The 27,858-nt window shown below is 35.6% G+C and overlaps 1 protein-coding gene and 1 long non-coding RNA gene across 6 annotated transcripts; one reads left to right on the forward strand and one right to left on the reverse strand.

The window, feature by feature from the left end:
• Positions 1–24,913, forward strand: dthd1 (death domain containing 1). 3 transcript variants are annotated; one of them, XM_087261797.1, is made up of 10 exons: positions 1–442; positions 2,784–3,288; positions 8,249–8,573; positions 10,395–10,574; positions 13,873–14,105; positions 16,274–16,429; positions 16,520–16,809; positions 17,748–17,992; positions 19,177–19,234; positions 24,349–24,913. In XM_087261797.1, the coding sequence occupies exons 1-10, from the start codon at positions 121–123 to the stop codon at positions 24,675–24,677; spliced, it is 2,643 nt and encodes an 880-aa protein (XP_087117923.1). In that variant the 5' UTR covers positions 1–120; the 3' UTR covers positions 24,678–24,913. The 3 variants fall into 3 exon arrangements, with proteins under 3 accessions (XP_087117923.1, XP_087117924.1, XP_087117925.1); XM_087261798.1 differs by lacking the exon at positions 24,349–24,913 and adding an exon at positions 19,682–23,184; XM_087261799.1 differs by lacking the exons at positions 16,274–16,429; positions 16,520–16,809; positions 17,748–17,992; positions 19,177–19,234; positions 24,349–24,913 and adding an exon at positions 14,589–15,008.
• Positions 16,085–27,634, reverse strand: LOC137496216 (uncharacterized). 3 transcript variants are annotated; one of them, XR_015496219.1, is made up of 4 exons: positions 27,514–27,634; positions 27,151–27,235; positions 24,395–24,618; positions 16,085–16,806 (listed from the first exon to the last, which is right to left on the reverse strand). It is a non-coding gene; the product is annotated as an uncharacterized LOC137496216 (long non-coding RNA). The 3 variants fall into 3 exon arrangements; XR_015496218.1 differs by having other exon boundaries at positions 27,151–27,251; XR_015496220.1 differs by lacking the exon at positions 27,151–27,235.
• Positions 27,635–27,858: the final 224 nt, after the last annotated feature.

Consider the following 27,858-nt stretch of genomic DNA (forward strand, 5'->3'; position numbering starts at 1 on the left):
AAATACTAGACTTACTGTGAGAGAAAAGGCCAGACAGAGAGAAAAACATCTGATAATTCAAGACTAGCAATCAAATCTTCAGTTTTTGTTTTGAAGCTCTCAGTGAACTGACTTGAAAATATGGTAGATTCCCTCTCGCGAGATCATGAACTGCTCAGGCTCTTAGAAAAAGCCGTGGAAGAACTGAAAGGACTTTTACAACCAGAGGAAGAAAGAGAAGCAGCAGAACATGAGAGACTCTCTAATGGCTGTAGAGACTCAGCTGGACTTCATACAGCGCTTTTACAGGTCCTCAAAATATTCGGCGAACTTCAATGCAAGAGAGTGTGTGAGCTGAGAGAGATTCTGTGCTCTACAGCAAACACACTCACTGAGCAGAGGATGTGCTTGAATTTGGCACACACACTTCCAGATGCAGAGCCGCCAACAACAGCTGATGTGGGTGAGTGCTGAGAGATCCTTATTTACAAACTCTCTGATTCTCTTTCACAAACTAGTTTCAAAGCATTCATGAAAAATAAAAATTAAATGAAAAATGCAATAAAAAATATTTTATTTATTAATATTTATTTATTTATTTAATATTTAATTATACACACACACACACACACACACACACACACACACACACACACACACATATATATATATATATATATATATATATATATATATATATATATATATATATATATATATATATATATATGGACCGTGATTGTAAATAATTTTTTCTTTGATAAGCTCTAGTTTTGGCTTTGGTACTGACTAATCTAATGTTATAGACATTGTGTAGCATCCTATAATTAAAAAAAAATGTTGTTATAAAAATATTAATCAGTTTTGAACACTGACAATAATTTATTTTAAAAAATGAATTCTTGACCAAATTACTTACTCAGTATCTACAGCGGAATAAACCGCTTATTACTTCTAGCTGCAACCCAGCACTGGGAAACACCCACACACTTTCGTTGCACACACTGATTTACTATGTGCAATTTTTTTTTTATTTTATTCATACAGTGCAAGCCATTGGACTGTGCTCCTGAAGAAACTGATCAAATTAACACATTATAATAATTTGTTATGAGAAAAACTGTTTAAAGCTGTCCAAATTAGGTTAGCAATGCACATTACTAATCAAAAAAATTTTTTGTGTTGTTTGTTGACATATATTTACAGTTGAAAATGTATAAAAATATCTTAATGGAGCATAATCATTTTTGGCATGAAAAAATATTAATCTTGACCCATGCAATATATGCATGGCTATAGTCAAAAATATACTGATGCAAAATAAGACTGGCCTTGTAGTCTAGGGTCACATTTGCTATCTTGAAAAAAAAAGACATTAAAAAAATATTCAAGTGAAAATGTATTTTAAATGGTAAGATTTTAGTTATTATTGTAACGTATTTTATCATATAACCACATGATGGCGCTAAATCTAAACATTCTTTTCTGCTTGGTCTAAAGTGCATGTCATACACCCACCGGCCACGTTGTTATTTTACTAGTACCCCCTTCTACTAGTGCCCTTGGTTGGACCCCCTTTTGCCTTCTGATCTGCATTAATCCTTTGTGGCATTGATTCAAAAAGTTACTGGAAATATTCTCAGAGATTTTGGTCTATATTGACATGATAGCATCACACAGTTGCTGCAGATTTGTTGGCTGGAATATCCCATTCCACCACATCACAAAAGTGCTTTATTGGACTGAGATCTGGTGACTGAAGGACATTTGAGTACAGTGAACTCATTGTCATGTTCAAGTAAGTCATGTTTATCTCAGTTTGAGATGATTTGCACTTTATGACATGGCGCTCTGCCACTCACTTCTCTTTTTCGGACCTTTCTCTGTAAACCCTAGAGATGGTTGTGTGTGAAAATCCCAGTAGATCAGCAGTTTTTGAAATACTTAGACCAGCCCGTCTGGCACCAACAACCATGCCACATTCATAGTTACTTAAATCCCTTTTCTTCCCCATTCTGATGCTCGGTTTGAACTACAGCAGATTATCCTGACCATGTCTACATGCCTAAATGCATTGATTTGCTGCCATGTGATTAGCTGACTAGAAATTTGCAATAACAAGCAGTTGGACAGGTGTACCTAATAAAGTGGCCAGTGAATGTATATTATTATTATTATTATTTATTTTTTTGATCGAAAATGTTTGGTCTTCTAAAAAGTATCTAAAAGACTAAAACTAAACTTTTTATTTCCAAGCAAATGTATTACAAAGAAATTAAGAAGGGAATTATTATTTCATAGGAAGGGTCTATATGTATATGTATGTGTATGTGTGTATTATTATATATTTTTTAAATGAAGTGATCCATAGTAGAACATTGATGAGATTAGAACATAGATGTTTAAATAGTGGCAAAAATTAAAGATCTGAATTGACTGTTTATTTTAACTTGTAACATTACAATTACATTGTAATTTAACTATTGTTTTTAATGACAAGAGCTCTTGCAATGAACCAATGTTACGCTGATCAGCACTTTACTGTATATCTCTTCTAGAAGTGATTAAAAACGCATGATTGAAACTTTTAATCTTTGCAAAACAGCGACCAATTAAGGACAAAATAAAATTAAACGGATAAATTGGGGCATAAAATATTGTTTTGGTCCTTGAAAACATGATCCTTTTACATTTTCCTTAAGCTTCTTTAGTCCACTTAATGAAAAGTAAAGGAAAAAATAAACCATTCAACAGTTTTTTGTTTTATCATGTCCAGATTTACTGTGCATATTCTATATTTTCAGATGCTTCCTATGGATCACACTTCTTCCAAGACCACATGACAGATGTGATTCTTCATGTTCTGGAAGACGTCCACGCCATCATAAATCAGTTCAGTGTGATGAGCAGGAGGCTCGACGCTGGGATTGCTTTTCTTTCCGAAGTCAGTGAAGAGACAGATGATCCAACCATTTCTGGACCTCTGAAAACTGCGAAAAACATGAAAACAGAATCCAGTAGCACAACTAAACCGCTGGAGCAGCTTCATGAGGATCACAGCCTTGAAAACATTCAGTCTATAAGGCTCACAGATGATCCTACAGATGCAGTCAAGAGCTGTACTGTGGTTAAGGATGAGAGAAATAGGAGGGATGAGATCTCACATACAAGAACAGAGTCAGTGGATGAAAATATTGTGGAGAGTCTGAATGTGAATGATGAAGTGGATGAAGAAAAAGAAGGAGAGGAGAGAGAGAAAAGTAAAGGAGAGGAGGGTGAAAAGCTAAAGCAGACATTGGTCACTGTTGGGTAAGACTACTCATACAGTATTGGCCTTCCTGCTGTCTCTCAAATATTGTATAGTGATGTTTAACAGAGCAAGGAATTTTTTTCAAAGTATGACCTGTTATATTGCTCTTCTTCTGTAGTTTGAATAAAATAAAATAAAATAAGTGCTGCACGGTGGCGCTTCACAGCAAGAAGGTCGCTGGTTCGAGCCTCGGCTGGGTCAGTTGGTGTATCTGTGTGGAGTTTGCATGTTCTCCCCGTGTTCGTGAGGGTTTCCGCCGGTAGCTCCGGTTTCCCCCACAAGTCCAAAGACATGCGCTATAGGTGAATTGGGTGGGCTGAGTTGTCCATATGTGTGTGAATGAGTGTGTATTGGTGTTACCTAGTTATGGGTTGCGGCTGGAAGGGGATCCGCTAAGTAAAATGTATACTGGATGGTTTGGCAGTTCACTCCATTGTGGCGACTTCAGATTGATAAAGGGACTAAGTCGAAAAGAAAATGATAGAATGAATGAAAATAAAACAAAAGTGTTGTGGTCTTTATATGAATACCCACCAGACTCGCTAGAGGGCACTCAAGCTATATGAATGCTTCAAAATCCATTCACTTGGACTACATCTTCTTTTTTTTACCTTTAAAATACAAAACTCAAATCTAACTTAATGTTTTACAAACGAACTGAGAAATGTCAGATATACAAATAATCAAAAATAACCCCATAACAAACCAAATGAAAAAAATAAAAAAATGTATAAACCATTTAGGGGTGTAAACAAAAACAATGGTCTATATGTGTTTCCTGTTTTACTTTAATTTCTATAGCTTCTGACAATTCAGAAAGAGCCACAAATTAATCAATATTGTTATTATAGCTGTTAACATCAAGTTATGATTGAATTGCCTCTTGTTAGTTATGAAATAGTTTGATAACATGTTTTTTAGTTTGAAAATATGTACAAACCTAGTACAATAATATACATCTCACAACAATTATGAACAAATAAAACAAAATAAAAATGAGAGAAATTAAATTAGTTATACAATCAAACTATAACCCGATGCCTGGGGTAAAATAAACAGGTGAGCTAATAATAATAAAAAAAGAAAACATTTATTTATTAATTCATTCAGGGCCGGAGTGGGACTCCTTTTCAGCACTGGAGTTTCAAGCCTTAGACCGGCTCACCTCAGTTCACAACTGACTAAATTAACGTCATTTCCAATTCAGTTTCTATTGACACTATATATATGTGGAGTACTGCAAGGTTCTATTCTTGGACCGATTCTGTTTTCCTTATATTTGTTTCCGTAAGGGTATATTTGTAGAAAGTACGGGATTTCGGTTCATTTTTAAACAGATGATGCCACACTATATTTCCAATTTAGTCTATTCAGTTCACTTATAGTGCACTTATAGTGCATGCCTTTGGACTGTCAAGGAAACCCATGCCAACACAGGGAGAACATGCAAACTCCGCACATAAATGCCAACTGACAGAGACGGGGCTCAAACCAGCAACCTTCTTTCAGTGAGGCAACAGTCCTAACCACTGAGCCATCGAGCCAATCTTTTTTTTGAAAAAAACAACAACATTTTATAAGCATGTACTGTCATCATGGAGAAGACAAAAGAAGTTAATAAATAAGTTTTATTTGTTTATTTTATTATTATTGGTTATTGAACTATTATGTTCAGAAATGTGTTTAAAAAATCTTATCTCCGTTAAACAGCATTTAATAAAATTTAATGAATAACAATTTCACAGTAGGGCTAATCATTTTGCCTTCAATTGCATATAATCAACAAATATGAGGCAAAATAAGTATTATCAAGAATTATCAAATTTTCAAATTTGGCTTCACGTCATCCAAACCATGATACAATATATATATTAATATATATATATATATATATATATATATATATATATATATATATATATATATATATATATATATATATATATATATATATATATATACATATATATATATATATATATATATATATATATATATATATATATATATATATATATATATATATTGTGTTCGGTGTTATTGAGACAAAACCGCAAACAAAGTAGAACTGCATATTAAATACACAAAGTAAATGCATTATGCACAAAGTAGAACTTCGCATTTGAATTATAATGTGATTCTAATTTTTTTAGAATAACTGAATCTAACTTAATCTCCCATCTCCCTCTTTTTTCCATGCTTGCTTAACAAGAACTTGGGTGACAGACTGATTATCTGTCAGTCAGTAAATCATTTAATCAGTCATTAAATTGCTTAATTAGTCAGTCAATCATTCAATTAATCAATGATAACTTAAATTTAAAAATAGATTTTGCATTCAATGTAGTGGCACACCTTTCGTGCAAATCCTTATGTACCACCTTTTGCAGCTTTTATTCCAACAACCAGTATTTGTAAAAACGCAAGACCGAATCTTCTTTTTAAAAAGGTTTACTGAAGAAATGCAAACAAAAATACAAAGTTACAATGCTTCCAACATTCATAACTGCAATCTGACTTAAACGTATGAACTAATGACCTCATGACATATTGCTGTCGGAAGCCAAAATACCAAAGTAAATGTTTTTAAATTGTATCAATTATTAAATTATGCATTTTAGATAATACAATCACAATGAATTCTTATTATATTTAAATATCAATTTTTATCATGTTTTAACTTTTTTAACTAAATTACTATCACAAATGAATTATGCATAACTGGCTTTTCCATTCAATATAGTTTTAAACATAAATCATAATAAACAATAAAATTAATGACGAATTTAATAAATAAATGGACATTTAAAACACTTTTACGTAGATAAGTCAATAAATCACACTGTTTTTGCCCCATATCAGGTTTTAAAAATGAATTGAAAGTGTAGTTAGTTTTTTGGTTAGTTAGTTAGCACAATTTTAAAAAGACTTTTAGGTATATGAACAAAAATACAATCACAACAAACAGACAAACAAAAAACAAACAGATATTACCCTCATTTAAGCATATTTGTTCCTCTAAATAAATGAAACATTAAGAAAATCCCTTTGCATAATAGTAGTTTGCAGATTTTTAAATTCTATATTGCAGTCACCTTGACCTTTGAAGAGCCCCTATTATGCATTAAAAAGGTTATATTTTGGTTTCGGGGTCTGCAACAACAGGCTGATATGCATGCAACACTTTCATTGTCTTATAATATGCATTTATTTGATCTGATTTGTTCAGCGATTCATTTGTTCTCAAACTTACCTTAGCTCGATGCTAATCTGTGCTGATTGGTCTAATGACTCCAATGACATTGTTAAAGTAGTCAGACTGCAGGGTGTATATGTGAGCCCAAAGCAGGAGTGCTTTAAATCAATGCAGATTAACAGCAGCATATTACTCCATTCTTCACCATAAGTAAAAACAGTGACACATTTTCAGTATTAATCCACACAGTGGCAAAAGCTGAACTATTTTCAAAATTGACTGCTGCATATGTGTAGTAAAAGCTGATGGTGGTCGTAGCAGCGACAAACAGCAGTGGATTGCAAACTCACAAACACATTTAAATCCGTAAAGTAATCGGCATGCTTCGCGATTTCAACGCGGCTTTAGATGCGATATGAGAATATTAAGAGTTAATCAGATATAGTACAAGCCATGTGGAGTGATTACAAGTCACAAAACACAATTAAATACATATTTTGCAAGCTAGAGAAAAACAAGGAGGCAACCATTTTAATCGCACTTACACTTGTGAACTGGAGGAAGAAAACTGATCCATGAACTGTGTAATGATAAAGTTCCTGTTAAGGTCTGACAAAGTGCCATACATCAATAGTTTTTTCTGATACTTGCTTTTACAAACGGCCGACAAATGCCCCGTTACAGGGTAGAATATTGGACTAATCACCAGAACGTTCACTAATCTTAAGTCATGATCAGTCCCACCAGCCTGATCTTACGAGGAAACGTAAGTATTTTAAGTTTTGTCAGTTTAGTGGCTATTTTCTACGAGTTTAGTCGTACAAAAATGTACGATTTTAAAATGCAGGGATCACTGACGGGGCCCCCTGATGAAAGGAAGGTGGGGGGGGGGGTTAAGAGACAACACGGGGTAGCTATCACAAATTGAGGAGCGGGGAAGGGAGGCGGGGTTGAGCGACAACGCGGGGAAGCCTTCACAAACTGAGGAGTGATCACAAACCGAAAGCGGCGAGAGCATCAAAGCAGCCAGAAGTCAATCATTTTCAATGAGAACCGGCAACGTGAAACATCGAGGAGCGTGAGCGTGAACGTGTGATCGTCGAGGAGAGTTGAAATCAAGTTAACTTTATAGTATGAGCTATGTCGCGGTTCGGCGGAAAGCAATCAGAATGAGAGGTGTTCAGAGAACACAGACCTGTGAACTTTGGTTCTGACCACAGTTGTTCCCAAGAGTTTGATTATTGCGATTGCCGAATTTATAATTATTGGCCCGTCCGCTACGCCACTGCGTACGAATTCATACGAATTAGCCGCTAAAGCAAAAAGTTGCGAATTGCTGAGTTACGAATTAATATGAACAGGCAAAAGATCCAGACAAACGATGAATCATTTAAACAACTCTGAGTCGAATCTTTTATTTTAAAGTATCAATAGTTTTAAACATGGCGCATTTTCAGATTTAACCCTGAGCTGGATGCTTTCATTCACTTAGTGCTGTGTTACACTCTACATGGAAGCTCATTTTCAAAAATCCATAATAGGGGCTGTTTAAACAGTGGTTGAGCATAATTGTTTTCTGTTATTTTAAGCAATATTCGGGGTTTACTGAAATTAAACAAGAAGTATACTGCTGATTTGATTCATGTGTCTAATACAGGATTTCATACTTGTTTTTAAATAAGCTATTAATTTATTTTTGCATACAACTAATAAAGAACTAATCCTATTATTACCTTAAACAACTGTGTTTGGAAATTTTTCAGACTTGCAGACAGAGGCGGATCCTCCAAGTCTCCTAAACTCTGCTATATGATGGCCTCAGCAGATGTAGTGAGTGTCTTGAGCTGTGAGGTGGTGGACGGTCTCAGTTCTCTGATGGTGTCTGGATCAGAAGAGCTGCTTAGTGCCGTCCTCCGCATACAAACCTACAGCCATGTTAAATGTCCCTTCCCACTTACCGTAGCAGTGCCATTCCAGGCCAATTACCGTGGGAATTACAGAGAGATCATAGTGAAAGTGGTGGATCCAGGACAAAGAGTCAGCTATGTCACACCTTTATCCACTGAAGGGTTCTTTGAAGGACAGCGGGTCTGTAATAAAGCTCTTTTAATTTTCCATAATACACTTATTTTGCTTTTATGTGTGTTATGAGATGTTTAAAGGATTAAATTACAACTCTACCATTATTTTCCCACCCTCAACTTGTTTCACACATGCATAAGCAATCTACAGTAGGCTCATTGTAAATATGTGCCAAGGGATAGATTTTTGATATTTTGAGACAAGAAGTTCTGTTTTTGCCAGATTAATCTGCAGGAGATGGTCTTTTATCCATGTTCAGATGTCCTCCAGACAGCTGCCAATGGATCACCTGGCTGAAAAGAAATATAGCTATATTTTTAAATATGTCATTGTCATAACAGTAATAAGAGAAACCTTATTATTGGATGATATGTTGTAGCAATGTGGTGCACATTGAGAATAGAAGGGCACCAATAACTAATTCCTGATGTACCCCTCTGACCAGCTAATGTGCTTTGTATATCACTGCCAATTCCAATTGAGGAGAGGAGAACCTGATGATTCGCTGTATTCAAAAGCAGCAGAGAAATCCAGTAAAAGCAGAACTGATGATTTAGAACCTGCTTTGGCAATCAAAAGGGTCTCAGTGACTGATGAGAGTAATGAGCTTCATTTGGCTATGAAAGGAAGGAGCGAGACTTTGGAGGAGGGAAGAGGGTGAATGTGCACCAACGATGAGGAGAAGAAATTGTTAAATCGTTATTTTTGCTTTACTTCTATGTGAGCACAAAAGTATTTTTGTATCTTGATCTTATTCAGATTGACCTACTGAAGTCATAATTGTCTGTTTTGAAGATGTTTTTTGAAATTGTTCTGGACTTTGAATGATTTGAGTCTGCTGCTGTCTGTGAATAAACAGGAAGCTCTCAGGGCCTATGCTATCCGAACTGTGCCCAGGCCTGTTTCCCGGATCGTTTGAGAAGTGTAAGTGCGCTGAATCGGGCCCAGGCACGGTTCATTTGGCCGGCCCTGGCCCGGTTGGAAGAGGTGTGCCTGAGTGCAGTTCACATGGGCTTTGGCAGTTCACATGGGCTTTTGGTGCAGTACGCTTGTGGTGTGCAAAACGCGCCAAAGCCCGAAACTGAAAGCGAGACGTGACTTTAAGGGACTGTTTCATATGGATTTATTAATCATTCTTACTGTTCAGTGATCGCAAACTGCCGTAGTTTATTTAAGACGCAGATACCTCACTGCACGACAGCTCCGCACCTTTAGCAGACCTCCTCATTCCTGCAGCACGAGGACTTTCTGATTACTTTATTATTACGAGAGCGCTTACTGAACAGCGCAACATCGATAAGCGCGCGATTATAATGTAAGTGCGGGTCGTCAGGGGAGACGGGAGAGGGGACAAGCGTGCTTTGGCCCGGTTCAAGGCAACTGTACATAGTGTGAGTACGGCCTCAGAGTTTATACAAAATATCTTAATTTCTATTCCGGTCTGAGACTTAAACTGACATTTTAAGATAGCAAATCCCAGGTTAACACCAATAACTAGGGGTATAGAAAGTGGTCTTAATTTTTTTATGTTAATTATTATTATTATTTTTTGTTTGTTTGTTTTTTGCACTAAGGGAATTGCTACTGCCACCTGGAACAACATGAGGGTGACAAAATCTTTACTTTTGAGTGAGAACTATGTCCTTAAAAAGATTACATTATATGTGTGTTTTCTTTTTATTTGGATTGATTTTAAGGTGGTGGTTCATTCCACTGTGGTGACCCCAGATAAATAAAGAGACTAAGCCAAAAAGAAAATGAATGAATAAATGAATTTAAGGTGTTTAATGGTGGTGTGTATTTCCTGTCTTTTTTTTTTCTCCTCAGGGTTCATTTGCGGTAGTGCGGGTGTATACTCTCGGCGTGTTTGCAGTTCTGTCCCGTTTGAGGACAGAGAGTTTCACAGTGTCTAAGGCAGGACTGTCTCTCAAACTGAGTGTGGACTCCAGGATATGCCTTGACTACTTGCCTGGATCCTTCATCACTCCAGTTGTTGCTCAAGTCATGGTAAATTTACAATTTCTTTTCAATCAGGCTAAATAAACCAGTACTACTCACCTTATGTTTAATGTAAGTTAATTCCTGTAAATGCATCAGAACTCCAATTTATAAATATAGCTGCAGGCAGCAATTTTCAGGGTTCAAGCATTTTAAGACCATTATGAAGTTACAAGCAAAAAGATTCAAAAATCTTACACCAGACTAGTAGACTTATGAAAAAAACATGGTTGTCAAAAACTCCAAGTTTGGTTTTAAAACAGTTTGGTTTAAATGTAAGGATGTCCAGATCCGATCACTTGATCGCAAATCGGGCCCGATCACGCTGTTTAAGACTTGATCGGAATCGGATGTTTTATATATATATATATATATATATATATATATATATATATATATATATATATATATATATATATATATATATATATATATATATGTATATATATATATACATATATACACACATATATATACACACACACACACATATATATATGTTCTCAATATTTTTAACACATCTATAGTTATGTGGTGGCACAGAAATAGACCTCTTTCTTGACTTCACACAGAAACAACAACGTGTGAGGCATGATATCACTCTGTTGCAGAGATGCTATTGGTTAAATGACAGCAAAGTAGGACACGAACTTGAAGCGAAAAGCACAAGTATGTGGTAAAGTCTAGATAGGAGACAGCTTACACACACCAATTTAGCATCATTTTTGTGACACTGTATTTTTACAGTTGTTTCACAAGTTGTCACTGGTTTGAGCTCCAGCTGGGCCAGTTGGCATTTCTGTGTGGAGTTTGCATGTTCTCCCAGTGTTGGTGTGGGTTTTTGGTGCTCCAGTTTCCCCCACAGTCCAAAGACATGCGCTATTCACCTTATTCTTCATGTACGAGTGGGCACAGCCACTTGAATCTTTTTGGCTCGAGACTTCACTTTCATTTATTTTTAGACGTTAAAAACATCTTCTTATTATATTATTCTACTTTGTCTGTGTAGTCATGGACACACTTGTTTGTAGAGTGAGTAGTTTGACTGTTATTTGCAGTTTATTATTCCTAGTCATTTCTCCCATTGGTAACTGAATCTGAAGTTTTAAAACAATCGCGAAAACGAGCACACTTCTACATTAAAGAATAAGGTCAATAGGTGAACTGAACAAGCCAAATTGGCCGTAGTGTATGCGTGTGAATGCAAGAGTGTATGGGTGTTTCCCAGTACTGGATTGCAGCTGTAAGGTCATCCACTGCGTGAAACAAGTGCCGGATAAGTTGGTGGTTCATTCCACTGTGGCGATCCCTGATTAATAAAGGGACTAAACCAAAAAGAAAATGAATGAATGAATCAGTGAACTATCCATTTGCAATAACAAGACGCATATGTCAGCTGTTTCACAAAGCTACAGTACTTTATGAAGACAATACTGTAAGACATATGTTATGTTTAGAAATGGCCTTGTCAGCTCTTACATAAACAAAATGTAGATAAAAAAATAAAATAAAATGATATTTGTTTTGTGCAGCAGAGTGAGATTTCTGTCTGCTTGCAGCACATCTCTAAAAATATTTGTTTAATTTAAATGTTGGCTCTGAAAAGAATTGCAGGCTCTGTTGCATTACAATGAAGCTGCTTATAAAGCCACCTTTCCTCAACCTCCAACATAAACACAATTACAAATGATTGCCTAGTTTATAAATGGTTGTGAAGCAGGGTCCATTAAGGGTTATATCTGCCTCAAATTGATTTCAGTGAACAGAAAAACTAAAATGAATACTGTTGATTAATAGAGCACTGAACACATGAAAATGTTTAAAGTTTGGAGAATTAAAGTGTCTTATTTCGTCTACACAACTGTTTCCACACTTAACAAACTAAAGTGTTCATTCATTTTCTTGTCCGCTTTGTCCCTTTATTAATCCGGGGTCGCCAATAAACCGCCAACTTATCCAGCACGTTTTTATCCAGCGGATGCCATTCCATACTGTGGGGGGAAACCAGAGCACCCGGAGGAAATCCATGCGAACGCAGGGAGAACATGCAAACTCTACACAGAAACGCCAACTGACCCAAGGCTCGAACCAGCGACCTTTTTGCTGTGAGGCGACAGCACTACCTTCTGTGCCACTGCATTGCAAACTAAAGTGTTGTTTGTAAAAAAGAAACCATCACAGTGACCATTTTTGTTTCTTGGAGTGGTCAATAAACCAAACATAGAATAATTCTAAACAACTCTGCTCTGACTGATCGTTCATAAGCTCAATATATATATATATATATATATATATATATATATATATATATATATATATATATATACATACACATATATATATATACAGTTAAAGAAATATTAGCCCCCCTTTGAATTATTTAAATTTTTTTCAATATTTCCCGAATGATGTTTAACAGAGCAAGGAAATTTTCACAGTACATCTGTTAATTCATTCATTTCTTGTCGGCTTAGTCCCTTTATTAATCCGGGGTCGCCACAGCGGAATATACCGCCAACTTATCCAGCAAGTTTTTACGCAGCGGATGCCCATCCAGCCACAACCCATCTATGGGAAACATCCACACATTCACACACACACTCATACACTGCGGACAATTTAGCCTACCCAATTCACCAGAACCGCATGTCTTTGGACTGTGGGGGAAACCGGAGCACCCGGAGGAAACCTATGCGAAGGCAGGGAGAACATGCAAACTCCACACAGAAACGCCAACTGAGCCGAGGTTCAAACCAGCGACTTAGCAACCTTCTTGCTGTGAGGCGACAGCACTACCTACTCTGCCACTGCCTCGCCCCACATCTGATATTATTATATCTTATTTGTTTTATTTGTTTTTGTTTTTTATTTGTTTTTATAAACTCAATTTTTGATTAGTAATGTGCATTGGTAAGCACTTCATATACAGTCAATAACTTCATTTTGTTTTACATAAAGTTGATTTTCTTTGTATTTTCTTTTTAACCCTCTGATTCCAGATTTTCAAACATTTGTTTCCGAGCCAAATATTGTCATGTCCAAACAATACATCAATGGAAGGTGTATTTATGTTTACTTTCATGTGGCTCAAAAATCTTAATAAAAAAATTACACTTATAAATTTAGCACATTTTGGTTATTATATTTACGTTATACAAAAACATCCAAGTTACATTCACCACAGACATTATTATGAATTTAAAATACTCAAAGGAAAGTCTTAAGGGAACCACAGGGGAATTAGTTTTGCCTTTTTTTAATGCCATGGCTGCCTCACTTAACATTAGGCTTTCTTCTGCCTCCTCAGGTACAGCCAGTGGATGCCTTTATTTTATCATCTCTAAAATCCAAAAATGACTCTTATCGTGAAGCTCTTACCTCAACCCCCCTGCTTTACCTCAGCCATCCATCAAGCCTTAAACTCAGACGACCACTGACAATCAGCTTGCCCTGTCCTCCAATCTGCGACAAGAGGAAAGCTGCAGAAGATGCTGACAGACCTGCTCTCGCATCAAACGCTTTCTCTCCACAGCTGATGAGGTAACATACAATTTACTGGAAATGACATAGCTACCACTACTTATAGATTCTTACAATGTTTTATTTTATATAATATGTCCTTATATACTTATTTTTTTATCGTAACTATTCCAAATATACACAACCAGTGAATGAATGAACCAGTTCACATTGTAAAACATGCTGGTAAAATACTTCAAAACAAACATTATTTGGCTATTTTTTAGAGGAAAATGCATCTTCACACTGTAAAACCCAACAAGTTGAGTGAAACTATTAAGAAACTGATTGCCTTTAATTATTTTAATAGTTTAGATGCAAAAACAACTCCATTTGTAGTAATTTTTAGAAATAATCTTGTATTAAAAAAGTGTGTGTGTGTGTGTGTTTATATATATATATATATATATATATATATATATATATATATATATATATATATATATATATATATATATATATATAGTGATATAATATTTTTTTTATTTCCTGACGTTACAATAGGATCCAAATTCCTGCAATTCTGAGGCCCACCACAACATGACGTAGGAGTAAAAGATCTGTTCAGCTCTCTCTGATCAGCTGCACTTCGGGAATGAGTGTTACAAGTTTCTAATTTTTTAAAAACATGTTTGTAATAAAGTAAAGACAGTAAAATTGCCATGCAATTCATCATCACAGCTGCATGGTGTCTTTATGATACTAAAAGAAGACTTCAACCCCAGTTTGTGGGTGTTAAACCAGATTTAATTTGTACATTAACAAAGCTATTATCCATATAGCAGTGTATATTAATGTATATCCTGGCCACATATGCCATGCAAAAACATTGCAAAGCTGAATGTGTGTGTGTGACTCATCATTGCAGAGAGACTTAACAAATACATCAAATAAACACTGGGAAAGTTCTAACTTTAGTAGGGGAGATCTGCTTCATTCTTGTCTGTCAATGTACTGTTTATCTACGTGACACGCAGCAGGTGAAGGCTACATCCATCAGAGCGACATCTACGACTTTGTAATGTGGGAATGGTAGGCGGGGACAACCCACTCATTTGCATTAAAGAGACAGACAGACAACAAACAAGCACAGCTACAGTGTGCTCAGAGTTGAAAATCTGCATGTTCAGAAAGGCATAATAAATAATCTGACGGGTGTTTTGAGCTGAAACTTTACAGACACATTTTGGAGACAATTTTTTTCTTAAATCTTGAAAATGGTGTAAAATAGATGCTCTTTAAGTTTAATTACATACATTTTTGAGTACACCCATTTGAGTGTACATTGTATTAATTTAGATATTTTCATTTAAAATTCCAACATGACAAAATATTATACACTAACAAATAAAAAAAAAACACATTTTAACTAGTTTTAATGTTTCACAGTCGCAAGCAATGTACTTTGGAAGCTCATTGGATTGTGTGCTGCATAATACAATCTAATATTGAGTTCACCTAACTTTTAGCATAGTTTTTTTTTTTTACATTGAACAAAGCAATTTTTTGGTATTTGTAGTTTTACAGTTCACAATTTCACATTGAATTCAATCTTTTATCAATTATTTAGCTCTTTCTTTAGCATGATTTGAAAAAATTACTATAACAATTTTACTAGAAATGTTTACAACACGGGTGATGCAGTAGCGCAGTGGGTAGCGCTCTTGTCTCAAAGCAAGGTCGCTGGATCAAGCCTCGGTTGGGTCAGTTGGCATTTCTTTGTGGAGTTTGCATGTTCTCTCTGCATTCGCGTGGGTTTCTTCCGGGTGCTCCGGTTTCCCCCACAAGTCCAAAGACATGCGGTACAGGTGAATTGAATAAGCTAAATTGTCTGTAGTGAATGTGTGTAAATAAAGTATGGGTGTTTCCCAGTGATAAGTTGCAGCTGGAAGGGCATCCGCTGCGTAAAACATATGCTGCATATGCTGAATGAATGTTTACTACACTGTAAAAATGTCTTAATGTTGCACCAACACAAATAGATCAGGTTAACTTAATAGTTTTTACAAACTTAAGTGTATTAAACACAAAACAATTAAGTTGTCTCAAAATACCACAAGAATTGTGTTGATTCAGCTCATTTTAAGTAAATAGTTGCAAAACAATCATTACTCTGTCGAGTAATATTGATACTAAAATGATTTGGTACAGAAAGTAGTGTTTTTCTTTCTTTCTTTGTTTTGATACAGGGTTGATGGTGCCTCAGTAAAAACTCATAAATGCTGTAAAGAGCAGCTGGCTCTGATAGGCTGGATGGAGAACCACTGGAAGGTTCTGGATAAAGTCAGTGTAAAGAACTTACAGAACAGCTTGGTCTGTTTTGAGCTAACAGAAAGCTATGAAAGGTATCCAAAACCAATGCATGTACATTGTAGATGTTTCTTTACAATATTTCAGAAATATGCTCTACCTTTAAAAACTTCTTCCAACCGTAGGTTAATAGTCCTTCGCCTTCAGTCCTCTGTAAAATCCTCCTGCCTGGCTTTGTTAGTTGAAGAACTAGAAGAGGCTGTAAAGAGCTTTTCAGTGACAGTGGTGCTGCATCATAAGCATCTGGACCCCCGCAGTGTGGTTGTGGAGACCCTGTCCAGCAGAGATGCGAGCTGGGCTATGTGTGAACTGCAGGATCAGGGTTACTGTGGTCCTCCAGAATCCTCATCTGAACTTTCCATGAGGGAGGGAGAACAGCTGCTGGTCAGGTTCAGCGGGAACATAACCTGTGCTGGTAAAAAAACAACAACAGCAATCTTAACTAATCTTTAACATAAATAGTTTTGTATTAGTTCAGACCCACACTTTAATAATGTTGGGTTTGTTTTAACTCGGTGTTAACTCAAATATGGACAAATGCAACATTGGGATAGTTTTTTAAATCACATTTTTAACACAATATTTGACCATAGTCGAGTTGCCTAATACACTGATTAAAAACATGAGACCATTTTACCAGCATTTTCAAAAGAACAGAATGGACCCTTTTTCACATTTCTGGGTTTCTCAGAAGCGACGTCGTCATAAGTGGTAAACCTAAAGCACAGTTAATGGTAGAGTGCAACAGTTTTTTGTTTTTTAGTCCTATTTGCTGAAATAATAAAAGAAAAACTCCACAATGGTGTTATCAAGACTTTCAGAAAAAGGACAAAAATTGTGTGAGACTGATAACGGCAGCCAGAAGGGAGAACAACGTCAAATTTACTGTCCTGTCCCCATACACTCTGCATTAAAAACAAGTGATTTTTATTTTTATTTTTTTGTAATTCAATGCGAAGATGATATAATCCCTACAATACTTATAATGTTCATGTTTTTTTCAAAAATCAAAATATTGAAAACTTATGATGACCATTAAACATGTCATTGCAGTCCTGTGAAGAGGATCCATTAGTTTAGTTTTTAAAAAAATCTGATTTAAACAACATTTTAACACAATATTTTACTATAGTTGTGTTGCCTGACATATTTACTAAAACAAAGTTTTTTTTTAGCATTTTTCAAAAGGAAAAAATATAAGTCCACATTTTCCGACATTATAAACTCTTTACCGTTATATTTGATCAATTTAACGTTTACCTAATGCCTTGCTCAATAGAAACATTCATTGTTCTGTGTTTGAATGCCAGATTATTCACCATGTGTGTGTATTTGTGTTTATGTTTGTGAAAGAGTCAATAAGCAAAGAACAGACAGATTCACTCATAATCACATTCCACAACCAAAGGAGGAACCGGTTGTATTTGACATTAAAAGAAGTGGACACCTTCGGCAACCACAGCTCTCCGCACTACAAAGGTGTAGCCAGTTTCTTCAAGGTCAGCAAAGATCATCTGGTCTGGAGTGATGACAGAGCATACGTGAAGGACTGTCTGCTAGAAGAACCCGTCTGCCGGCTGCCAATCACTATGCCAAAGGTAAACGCAAGACTTAAACATCTACTCGAAAAGCAAAATGACAACATATTTAGTTTTTTTTTTTTTATGTAAGGAGTAAAGCACTGGAGGGCTTTATTGTGAGACAACAACTGCATGAATGTACTTTCTCACTTTTTACAGGGCAACTAGCCACAATATGTGAAGATTTAACAACAAAGCTGACAGCACCAAAATGTCTGATTGAAGCATACACTAAAGTATCATAACATGATGCCAACTTTTATATCAATCAAAAACAGCGGTGTAACAGATAAGCATATATGAACGTGGTTGTACACAAGTGTCACCGGCCACTTTATAAGGTATACCTGTCCTGCTGTTTGTTAGCGCAAATTTCTAATAAGCCAATCACATGGCAGCAACTCAATTTATTTAGGCATGTAGACATGATCAAGATGATCTGCTGCAGTTCAAACCGAGCATCAGAATGGGGAAGAAAGGTGACTTAAGTGACTTTGAATGTGGCATGGTTGGGCTGGTCTAAGTATTTCAGAAACCGCTAATCTACTAGGAAATTTATCAGAAAGTCTCATAGTAATCAAAAGTCTCATAATCAAACTCACGTGTAAATACAGTGCATTCCATATTTAAGTTATAGCATTCTACAAAAATGAATTTAAATATTTTTTCTCAAAATCCTACCAACAATGCTCCATCAAGATAATGTGAAAGAGGTTTGTTTGACATATATACATGTATCAACAACAAGTTAAATTGATTGGAGTCCACCAGCCAAAAGGCACACACTTTGTTAAAGCACAAAACAAGAGCTGCAGAAAAGTGAGCCAGTAAGCACGATAGCCTGCATCATCTATAAATGGAAGATGTTTGGAATCACCAAGAGTCTTAATAGAGAGTAGACCAAGAACTCAATGGTCACTCTGAAAGAGTTCCAGCATTTCTCTGTCGAGAGAGGTGAAGCTTCCAGAAGGACAACCATCTTTACAGCCCTACACCAATAAGGCCTTTATGGCATACTGGAAAACATTTTTTTTTTGTTTTACGTTTCTCTGGCTTCAACAAGGCATAGTGTGTAAACTTGTTTTTCAAGTATCTTGACGTTCATATATTTGTACTGGAAAACAAGACAAAACCCCTAGTTGGTTAGACATGTTTTTTTTTTCAGTTGTTTTGGAGTCAAGTAGTTTTTTTGCTTGTTATAGGGAGCTAGAACAGTCTTTCAGCCTGTGAGGATCAAGTTAATGCAGCCAAGCCAAACAGGTATGTCAAATATTTTTCCTAAATCATTCTTCAAATTATCTTTCTGAATGGCTGTATTCGGTCAAAAATGTAAAATTCCTGATCATTTAGTCAACTCTGTCTATTCAGTTTGATTCAGTTCAATTAATCTTTATTTCTATAGCGCTTTTACAGTGTAGATTGTACAGTGTAGATCAAAAAGCAACTTAACATATAAGTTATAGTAAATTCAAACTGTCAATCCAGTTTTCAAAATTTCAGTTTAGTTCAGTGTGGTTTAATTTTTACTGCTGAAAGTCCAAACACTGAAGAGCAAATCCATGCGCAGCTCCACAAGTCCCAAACCAATCAAGCCAGTGGCGAAAAACAAAACTTCACTAATTGATGAAAGAGAATGTAAAAAACCTTGCAAGAAACCAGGCTCAGTTGGTCACGACCATTTCTCCTTTGGCCAAACTTCTTGTGCAGAGCTGCAGTCTAGGAGCCGGAGGCTGGCGAACACTGGATGTCCATCGGGGAGAAACTGCAGGTGTGAGTAGGTCACCAGCAGGTGCTCAGGCTTGGATCACATCAGTGGTGTTGCACAATTTCTAAAGTAAACATTCTAAGCACACCAATGTGATTGTATGCTTCAGAATACAGCCAGTGCTAATCAAATCAGTGTAATCATTCGTGTCAAAGGTTTAAAAGTGTATTTTTTTTCTTCTTTCATTATTCAGTATTTCTCCACGTACCACTAGAAGGAAGCCCGCGTACCACTTGTGGTACACGTACCACAGTTTAAGAACCACTGCTCTAGAGATCTCAGGATGAGTATCCCCAGGTAGAAAATAAATAAATAAATAAATAAATAAATAAATAAATAAATTAGTGTAGCTGCTGTTCATAGTGTATTTGAACAAGAGATGCAAAAATGTAATGCAAAAACATGTAAAGCATATAAGTATTTCTAACAAAATGTCTGGTGCATTAAGACAAGAGAAGTGTGCTTTAATCTAGTTTTGATCTGCAAGAGTGTGTCTGAGCCTCGGCATTATCAGGAAGGCTATTCCATAGTTTAGGAGCCATAAATGAGAAGTGTCGACCTCCTTTAGTAGACTTTGCTATTCTAGGTACTACCAGAAGCCCTGAGTTTTGACATCTTAAAGAGTGGGTTGGATTGTAGCGAGACAGAAGGTTGGTTAGATAAACAGGAGCTAGATTATTTAAAGCTTCATAGGTAAGAAACAATATTTTAAAATCAATACGAAACTTAACAGACAGCCAGTGTAAGGAAGATAAAATTGGGGTGATTTGGTCAAATAGTTTGATCCAATGATGGTGTCTGTGTCCACTGGTAGGTGAAGGTTTATTGCATGTTCAGCCTTTTCAGAGCACAAAATATGTTTAACCTGAATTCATTTATTATATTGGCATACTACATTTTATTATCACTTAAAGTTTTGGTTTAAATTTATTATCGATCATTTCCTCTTTATTGCTTATTTATTACTGATCTCGTTGGTGTACCTCAGGGTCACATACTCATCAGTCTTGATTTTAAGTCCAATGGCTGCTCCTATGGTTGCTCATTCTGAAGTAGTTTTGATTAGTCCTCTTGGATTTACACATTTGAACTAAAGGCAATATTAGGGGTCATGACTGCAATCATCGATATCCACCTAAATACACTTAAACTAATATAAATGTTCACCAGACTCTTAAGATACAGGTGTTATAAACAATTCTCAACTTGACTTAACTTTGTTACCCAAGATGAAGCAGTAAAAATGTAGTAACAATGATACAACAAACTCTATACAATCAATAATTTTTAAAACAGGATAAATCAAACGATCAGAATTTTTTTGTAAACATATTATTCATTTATTTGTTTAAATGCCATGTTCACAGCATTGGCTATTTTCATGGCAACACTTTTATTAAGTATTCAATATATAATTTGCAATCACAACTTTCTTAACCCTAGAGCAGCCCAGAAAGAAAAAGAATCAGAGTTAGGTTCCTTTAGGTCCCCCTGACCAAACATTTAAAGACCAATTACTTAGAGAAATATTCATTCATATATGATACACTTTGTATCAATTTTAGTCACTTCTTAACTTTGCATGCAGTGTCTGTGTGGATATTTTATACTTTGTAATCCATTTAATGCACAAACACGCAACTACTCCATCATTTGGATTATCTTTTTTTTTTTTATTATAAAGGTCACTCGAGTTCTGACCTAGGTTTCTGGACATTGCTTTATATTTTAGAAATAAAATAAAAGCATCTGAGGTTAGAGAAAAAAAAAAAATTATTGTTAAAAAAAGAAAGGACAATGTCCACATATATCCAGCAGGGGTCCATAGACACCCATTCGTTTTCAGGTTATATTTTTTGATGCTTTAGAAAACTTCTCCTCACAAATTGATGATATTCACTTGATATACATTCATGTTTTAACGTTCTAAAATACATCAAAATTCAGAATTTTGGTTAATAATCAGGCATTGTACACAAATAACACTGACACAAAGTCATATTAGATCTGCCAATTTGATCGATGATATTCTAAAATTCCATTTTCCTAATTATTAAAACATTTTCCTCAAAAAATTTCCTGGTATTAAAATATAAAATATACATTCTATCAAAATATGTTTTGTAGTCAAATTATTATTACACGAGTTTCAAATAGAGTTTTTGCCATACATTTTTTCCAACAGGGTATGCCAATTATAATAAATGATTCAGAAAAGATAAATGCACTACATCAACAACTCAAATGAATCTAAGAGTTAGACATGAATAGCCAAAGAGTCCAGATATACATATGGAGCTGAATAACTCCAAACTATAGGCTGCTCTGAATACAGAATGGCACTGTGCCTCTTGACACATTTCCTTAAATACCCAGACCAAGTCAGAAATCTATGTAAAGGTGTTTGAAATGACAATGGGAATTTGTATAGAGTGCAATAGGAATGATTTTGAATGTAGGGTCGACCAGATGCGGGCACACCTTCTGTATTGGGTCAAGGATTGCTTTGATTTGTTTATGAATTAGACCATTGCACAAGGCAGTCACACTGAGACATTTCAGTGACACAATTTGGATATGATTTTCCTTGGTTAGTTAGCTGGAGAGGACAATGAGTGAAAGGAAAGAAGTGGAGAATGATCAAATCTACAGTAAATAAAGGAGTGGAGGGAAGCTTTGCCACAGTTTTATTTAGTGAGGTGTAAATATTTTGTTTAATTGTCCATCTGTAGAGATAGCAAAGTATATAAGATAACCTTTATAAATGTGATGCATTTATTGTAAACATTTGCACCTTTTGTGAAGCTACTTTAGAACTCATTCAAGAAGTAAATTTCTATTCTTCAAGTCAAAACAAAATAAGTAATTTTTAAGGAAATACTTTTTCCTCAAAGAGATTTTTTCTTTCTTTTTGTGATGACTTTTATGTGCTTAGTGCTATGAAAAACAGCTTCACAAGGCTTTAAAATGATCGTGGCCAAGAAATAAGGGTCTTGAGATATATGTCAATACTCAGTAATTCAATATATTATGATAATAAGCATGATTTTGATATCTTAGGCACTTCAAAATACCATGGATAACTATTTATTAGTTAAACTTTTAGTGTCCCTAAGAATATATTAAGATTGTATTTTCAAGGGTGTACACAACATAAATAATTTAACTAAAGTTACAATGAAAACTGCAAAACCTTTTATTCATTAACTGTTCAAATTGTAATAACATTCGTACAACATGTTAAAATCTTAATTGTAGTCTGTGTACAAGTCATTTATTTTATTGAATGGATTTAATAACTAATAATATTCAGTTTTTTTACTAACATTAACAGTTACTGTAGTAAATCTGGATTTTTCTCACTTGATTTTAATCCATTACCTAACATTTTACTAATGAGACTTTACTGTAAAGGTGTTATCTGTTGTACTTTATTTGTGTATACGGTACGAAAGAAAAATACAAGTATTTTTGGTTATTATACCTGTTAAAGTAATTTATTTTCCAGCTCAGGTCAATATTGTGATAATACCACATAGCGTGATTTCAGTTTCACGTTTCAATTAATTGCAGCAACATCTGATACTGCCACAAGCCTTATAAGTCATTCTCTTTAAAAATATACCACAAAAAGCCTCAAAAAGCTTTCTTTGATGACACGGTGGTGTGTCCATTCATTAGGATTTTTTTTTTTTAAATTTGCTATAAAAATTAACAAATCCTTGATGCTTTTGATGAAAATGCTGGGCTCTACACAATCAATTTGTGTTAGGACAACATGAAGGAATTAAGTTAGTTTTATTAAATTAGTTTTTACAAATATAAGTGGATTAAAAAAACTTAATATTTGTGTTGTTTCAGCTCATTTTAAGTCGTTTGAACAAACAGCAAACATCATTTTTGAGTGTTTATGCTAAGAAGCAGAGTTGGGGAAAGTTACTTTTGAAAATAATGGATTACAATATTGAGCTAATCCCAAAAAAAGAAACTAGTTGCATTACTTAGTTACTTTTTATGGTAAGTAATGTATTACATTATGTTTGAATGACTTTATCTTACATGGCTGAGGCTTGATCTCTTTCAAAACTTCTGTCTCTTTCAGGCAGAGTTTTTTCTTCTTCTTTTTTTAATAGAAGACCTCTGCAATTAACAATGCACTGTATAACCTACACCTACCAAAATAATAACGTATGAAAATGTTATCTTCTGAAAACTTCCTGACCCTAAAGCTGTACAGTATATGCTGTATATAATCAGTTAATAAAAGTTTAAAGCAATGTGTTTACTTTTTTTTTTTTTTTTCTTAATTAGTGAAGTAATATTACTGTCCATTGAGACAATCCCCTTTTCCTTCTCATCGATGCAGACATTCAAGGGTCTGGCCTGCCATCTTCATTACTGTCTGTTTCTACGATTCAACATGACTACATTAATTCAGCAATTTATTTTTTTAAAGCTCGCATTACATTTTTTTTTAAAGAGTATCTCAAACATTATTACTTAATTTTCTAAAAGTTATGCAATACTCATTACTTAGAAAAGTAATATTATTATGTGACTCAAGTAACTTGTAATGCATTACTGGCTAAGAGTGTGTGTGTTCTTCCAGAGCCTCTGTCAGATGAGCTGTTATCATGGCTGTGTGAGGAGCTCACCGAGGATGATGCGGCCCTTTTGGTTCTGTCTCTCCGTCTCCGTCGCTCTTCGGTCCAGATCGCTCGGCTGCGAGCTCCACACAGCCTCTCACAGCAGGCCTTTCACATTCTGACGGCGTGGAGACGAGGCCTTCCCTCCTCCTCTCTGAAATGCCCCATACTGGCCCACTGCCTGACCCGTGCAGGGAGACCTGACCTCGCCAACCAACTACTGCTCAAAGGAACTGCAAATCACCAAGTGGAGGAAAAACATGAAGATCAGACCAGCAGGAGAAATCTGTGAATATTCCTTTAGTTTGCAAACATGTGGAGCCGTAGTATTTTAGTGAGCTGTCACTAATGCATGCTATATCTGAGTATTCATATTATACACTCTTAAAAATAAAGGCTGGTAAAATAGATTTTTATATACATATATATATATATATATATACATATATATATATATATATATATATATATATATATATATATATATCTTACATGTTCGTTTCAAAAATAAATCTTAAAAGCATTTTCTAGAGAATTAAACATATGTCTTGTTTTCAGAAAGCCCAAGTCAAAATTAAGCAAGTTTCTCCTTAAATTCAGGGTTCTCACTTTTTCATGAACACCATATTCAAAGACTTTCAAGGACTTTTTAAAGCACTGTTCATTTTAAATCAAGCACCGTTGTACACTCACCGGCCACTTTATTAGGTACACCTGTCCAAATTCTCAACCCAAGACAGGTGATTATAGAGACTATGAATGTGGCATGGTTGTTGGTGCCAGACAGGCTGGTCTAAGTATTTCAGAAACTGCTGATCTACTGGGATTTTCACACACAGCCATGTCTAGGGTTTACAGAGATTGGTCAGAAAAAGAGAAAATATCTAGTGAGCGGCAGTTCTGTGGGCGCAAATGCCTTGTTGATGCCAGACGCCAGAGGAGAATGGTCAGACTGGTTCCAGCTGATAGAAAGGCAACAGTAACTTAAATAATCACTCGTTACAAACGAGGTCTGCAGAAGAGCATCTCTGAACGCACAACCCGTCCAACCTTGAGGCAGATAGGCTACAGCAGCAGAAGACCACACCAGGAGCCACTCCTGTCAGCTAAGAACAGGAAACTGAGGCTACAATTCACAAAGGCTCAGCAAAATTGGACAATGGAAGATTTGAAGAAACATTCCCTGTTTTGATGAGTCTCGATTTCTGCTGCGACGTTCGGATGGTAGGGTCAGAATTTGGCACTAAACAACTTGAAAGCATGGATCCATCCTGCCCTGTGTCAACAGTTCAGGCTGGTGGTGGTGGTGGTTTAATGGTGTGGGGGATTTTTTCTTGGCACGCTTTGGGCGCATTAGTACCAATTGATCAACATGTCAACACCACAGCTTACCTGAGTATTGTTGCTGACCATGTCCATCTGGCTATTTCCAGCAGGATAACGCATAATTATTAAATAGGATAATATTGTAAATATTACAATATTGGTAATAATTAAATGCAGTTTCTGAAATATTGATAAAATGTCCATTATTTGTCATAGTTCTTGTACAAGATTTAAATTTTATATTTTTAATTTAGGAATTTCGTTTTTTTTTTTTTTTCAGTTTTCAGACAGAAGCACAGAACAATTATTGATTGAAATAGCATAGAAATAACAAACTTAATTTCAATTTAACTGAAACAGTACTGTCCAGGCCTTAAATCCATTTGTCTGAAAGTGCTTTCAATAACTTTCAATAAGCGTAGGGCCCTTGTAAATGTCATTTGACAGAAATGTTTAAATTTACATACATTCATTAAAAAATACATACATTTACACACACACACACACACACACACACACACACACACACACACACACACACACACACACACATATATATATATATATATATATATATATATAAATTCTGTTAGTCAATTTTGGGGGAAAAATTCTGATGCATCAAACTGTTGCTCGTAATGTTTAAAAAAGAAGTGACCAGCAGATGGCACTAACATGTCGACGAAATCAGCTTTCAGACTCCATTTAGAACCATTGCGCACTGGATGCTGCTACAGCAAATGGAGGCTCAGGATTTACTTTATCATATGCAAAAAAAAAAAAAAAAGCATACAAAAATCTGAAGAATTGTAGACATTTAGACAATTTGACATGTGTCTAAATGTGAATAAACAAATAAGCAAATAAATAAACAAATATATAAACAGCCTAAATAAATTTGACTCCAAGATAAACAGGCTTTCCCCCCCTTTCTTTTTTGCTTTTTAGATACGCATGGTGTGTCTATTAAAAGATGCATGAAGCCTGAGGACACATTGCTGCTAATGCCTAATACGCACATAGTAGGCTGAGATTATAAATGCCTGAGCCAAGGTGAGGATACTGGTGAAATAATTCTTACTTGACCCAAACAACTGTAATTTCTTAGAGGAGATTCAGTCCAGTCTTTATCCAGTACATTTTGCAACACAACAACAACAAAAAGGCAGACCAGGCAAACCTTTTCCTTTTTTGGTGCTTTGTGCAAACTGCAGCCTTGCAGACCTCAGCTGAAACAATTTTACAGTTGAAACAAATATTAGTGGTGTGCACATATTGTGATTTGATATTGCATTTATCAGTCTAACCGTTATCATCTGACTTTCAGGCATCTTCACCCACAGAACTGACACTGGATAGATTTCTGGTTAACCAACCATTCTCTGCAAACTCTAGGGAAGGTTGTGTATGAAACTTCCAGTATATCAGGTTTAACTTACCTGCTTGAGTCTGACAATGCATCATTTCACTTATTACTGCATCTTTCTTCCCCATTCCGATCACTTTGAAACTCAGGCAGATAGTCTAAAAATATAGCAAACTAACAAAAAGAATTGTGACAGCTGAGCAGAAAAGGGAATGGCAAAATATTAGCCACGAACTGATGTCATATTGTTAAAATTATACAGACCAACCAATTCTTTTTTTAGTCATCTAAACAAAACTGTTGAATAGTATAAATGTTGAGTTGTATAGGCTAGCTAAACACTGATTACCCCCAAAAATGTAAGCACATTTCACCACAAAGTAGGACATTTCGAAATTAGCAACTTATCGTGTCTTAACCTAATGTGCGTACGTACCTATTTTGTTTACCCATGCAGTGACTGAGTTTAGCTTTCTGTTGGGTATTACAACTTCTAAATATGGGTTACTTAATGCACCCTGCCTCCAAAACCGCACTTGCCAGACTCTGGCAACGAGGCGGCCCATTTTTACCAATCGGATAAATGGAGGTCAGCATGATAGTGACGCCTTTCTGACGACCATCTTGAATTCATCCATACAGAAACAGCGAGCCACACCGCGAGCCGCGTGACTCCTGGGGGAGCTCTGGCGTCACACACAGCCCCGCCCCGGCTGCACGTGGAACTGTGCATGGCTCATTCACTGGTGAGATTCAAGCACACGGTCTATGGATGGGTTCA

The sequence above is a fragment of the Danio rerio genome, chromosome 7, assembly GCF_052040795.2.
Source record: "Danio rerio strain M-AB ecotype USA chromosome 7, GRCz13ab, whole genome shotgun sequence".
Lineage (NCBI taxonomy): Eukaryota > Metazoa > Chordata > Actinopteri > Cypriniformes > Danionidae > Danio > Danio rerio.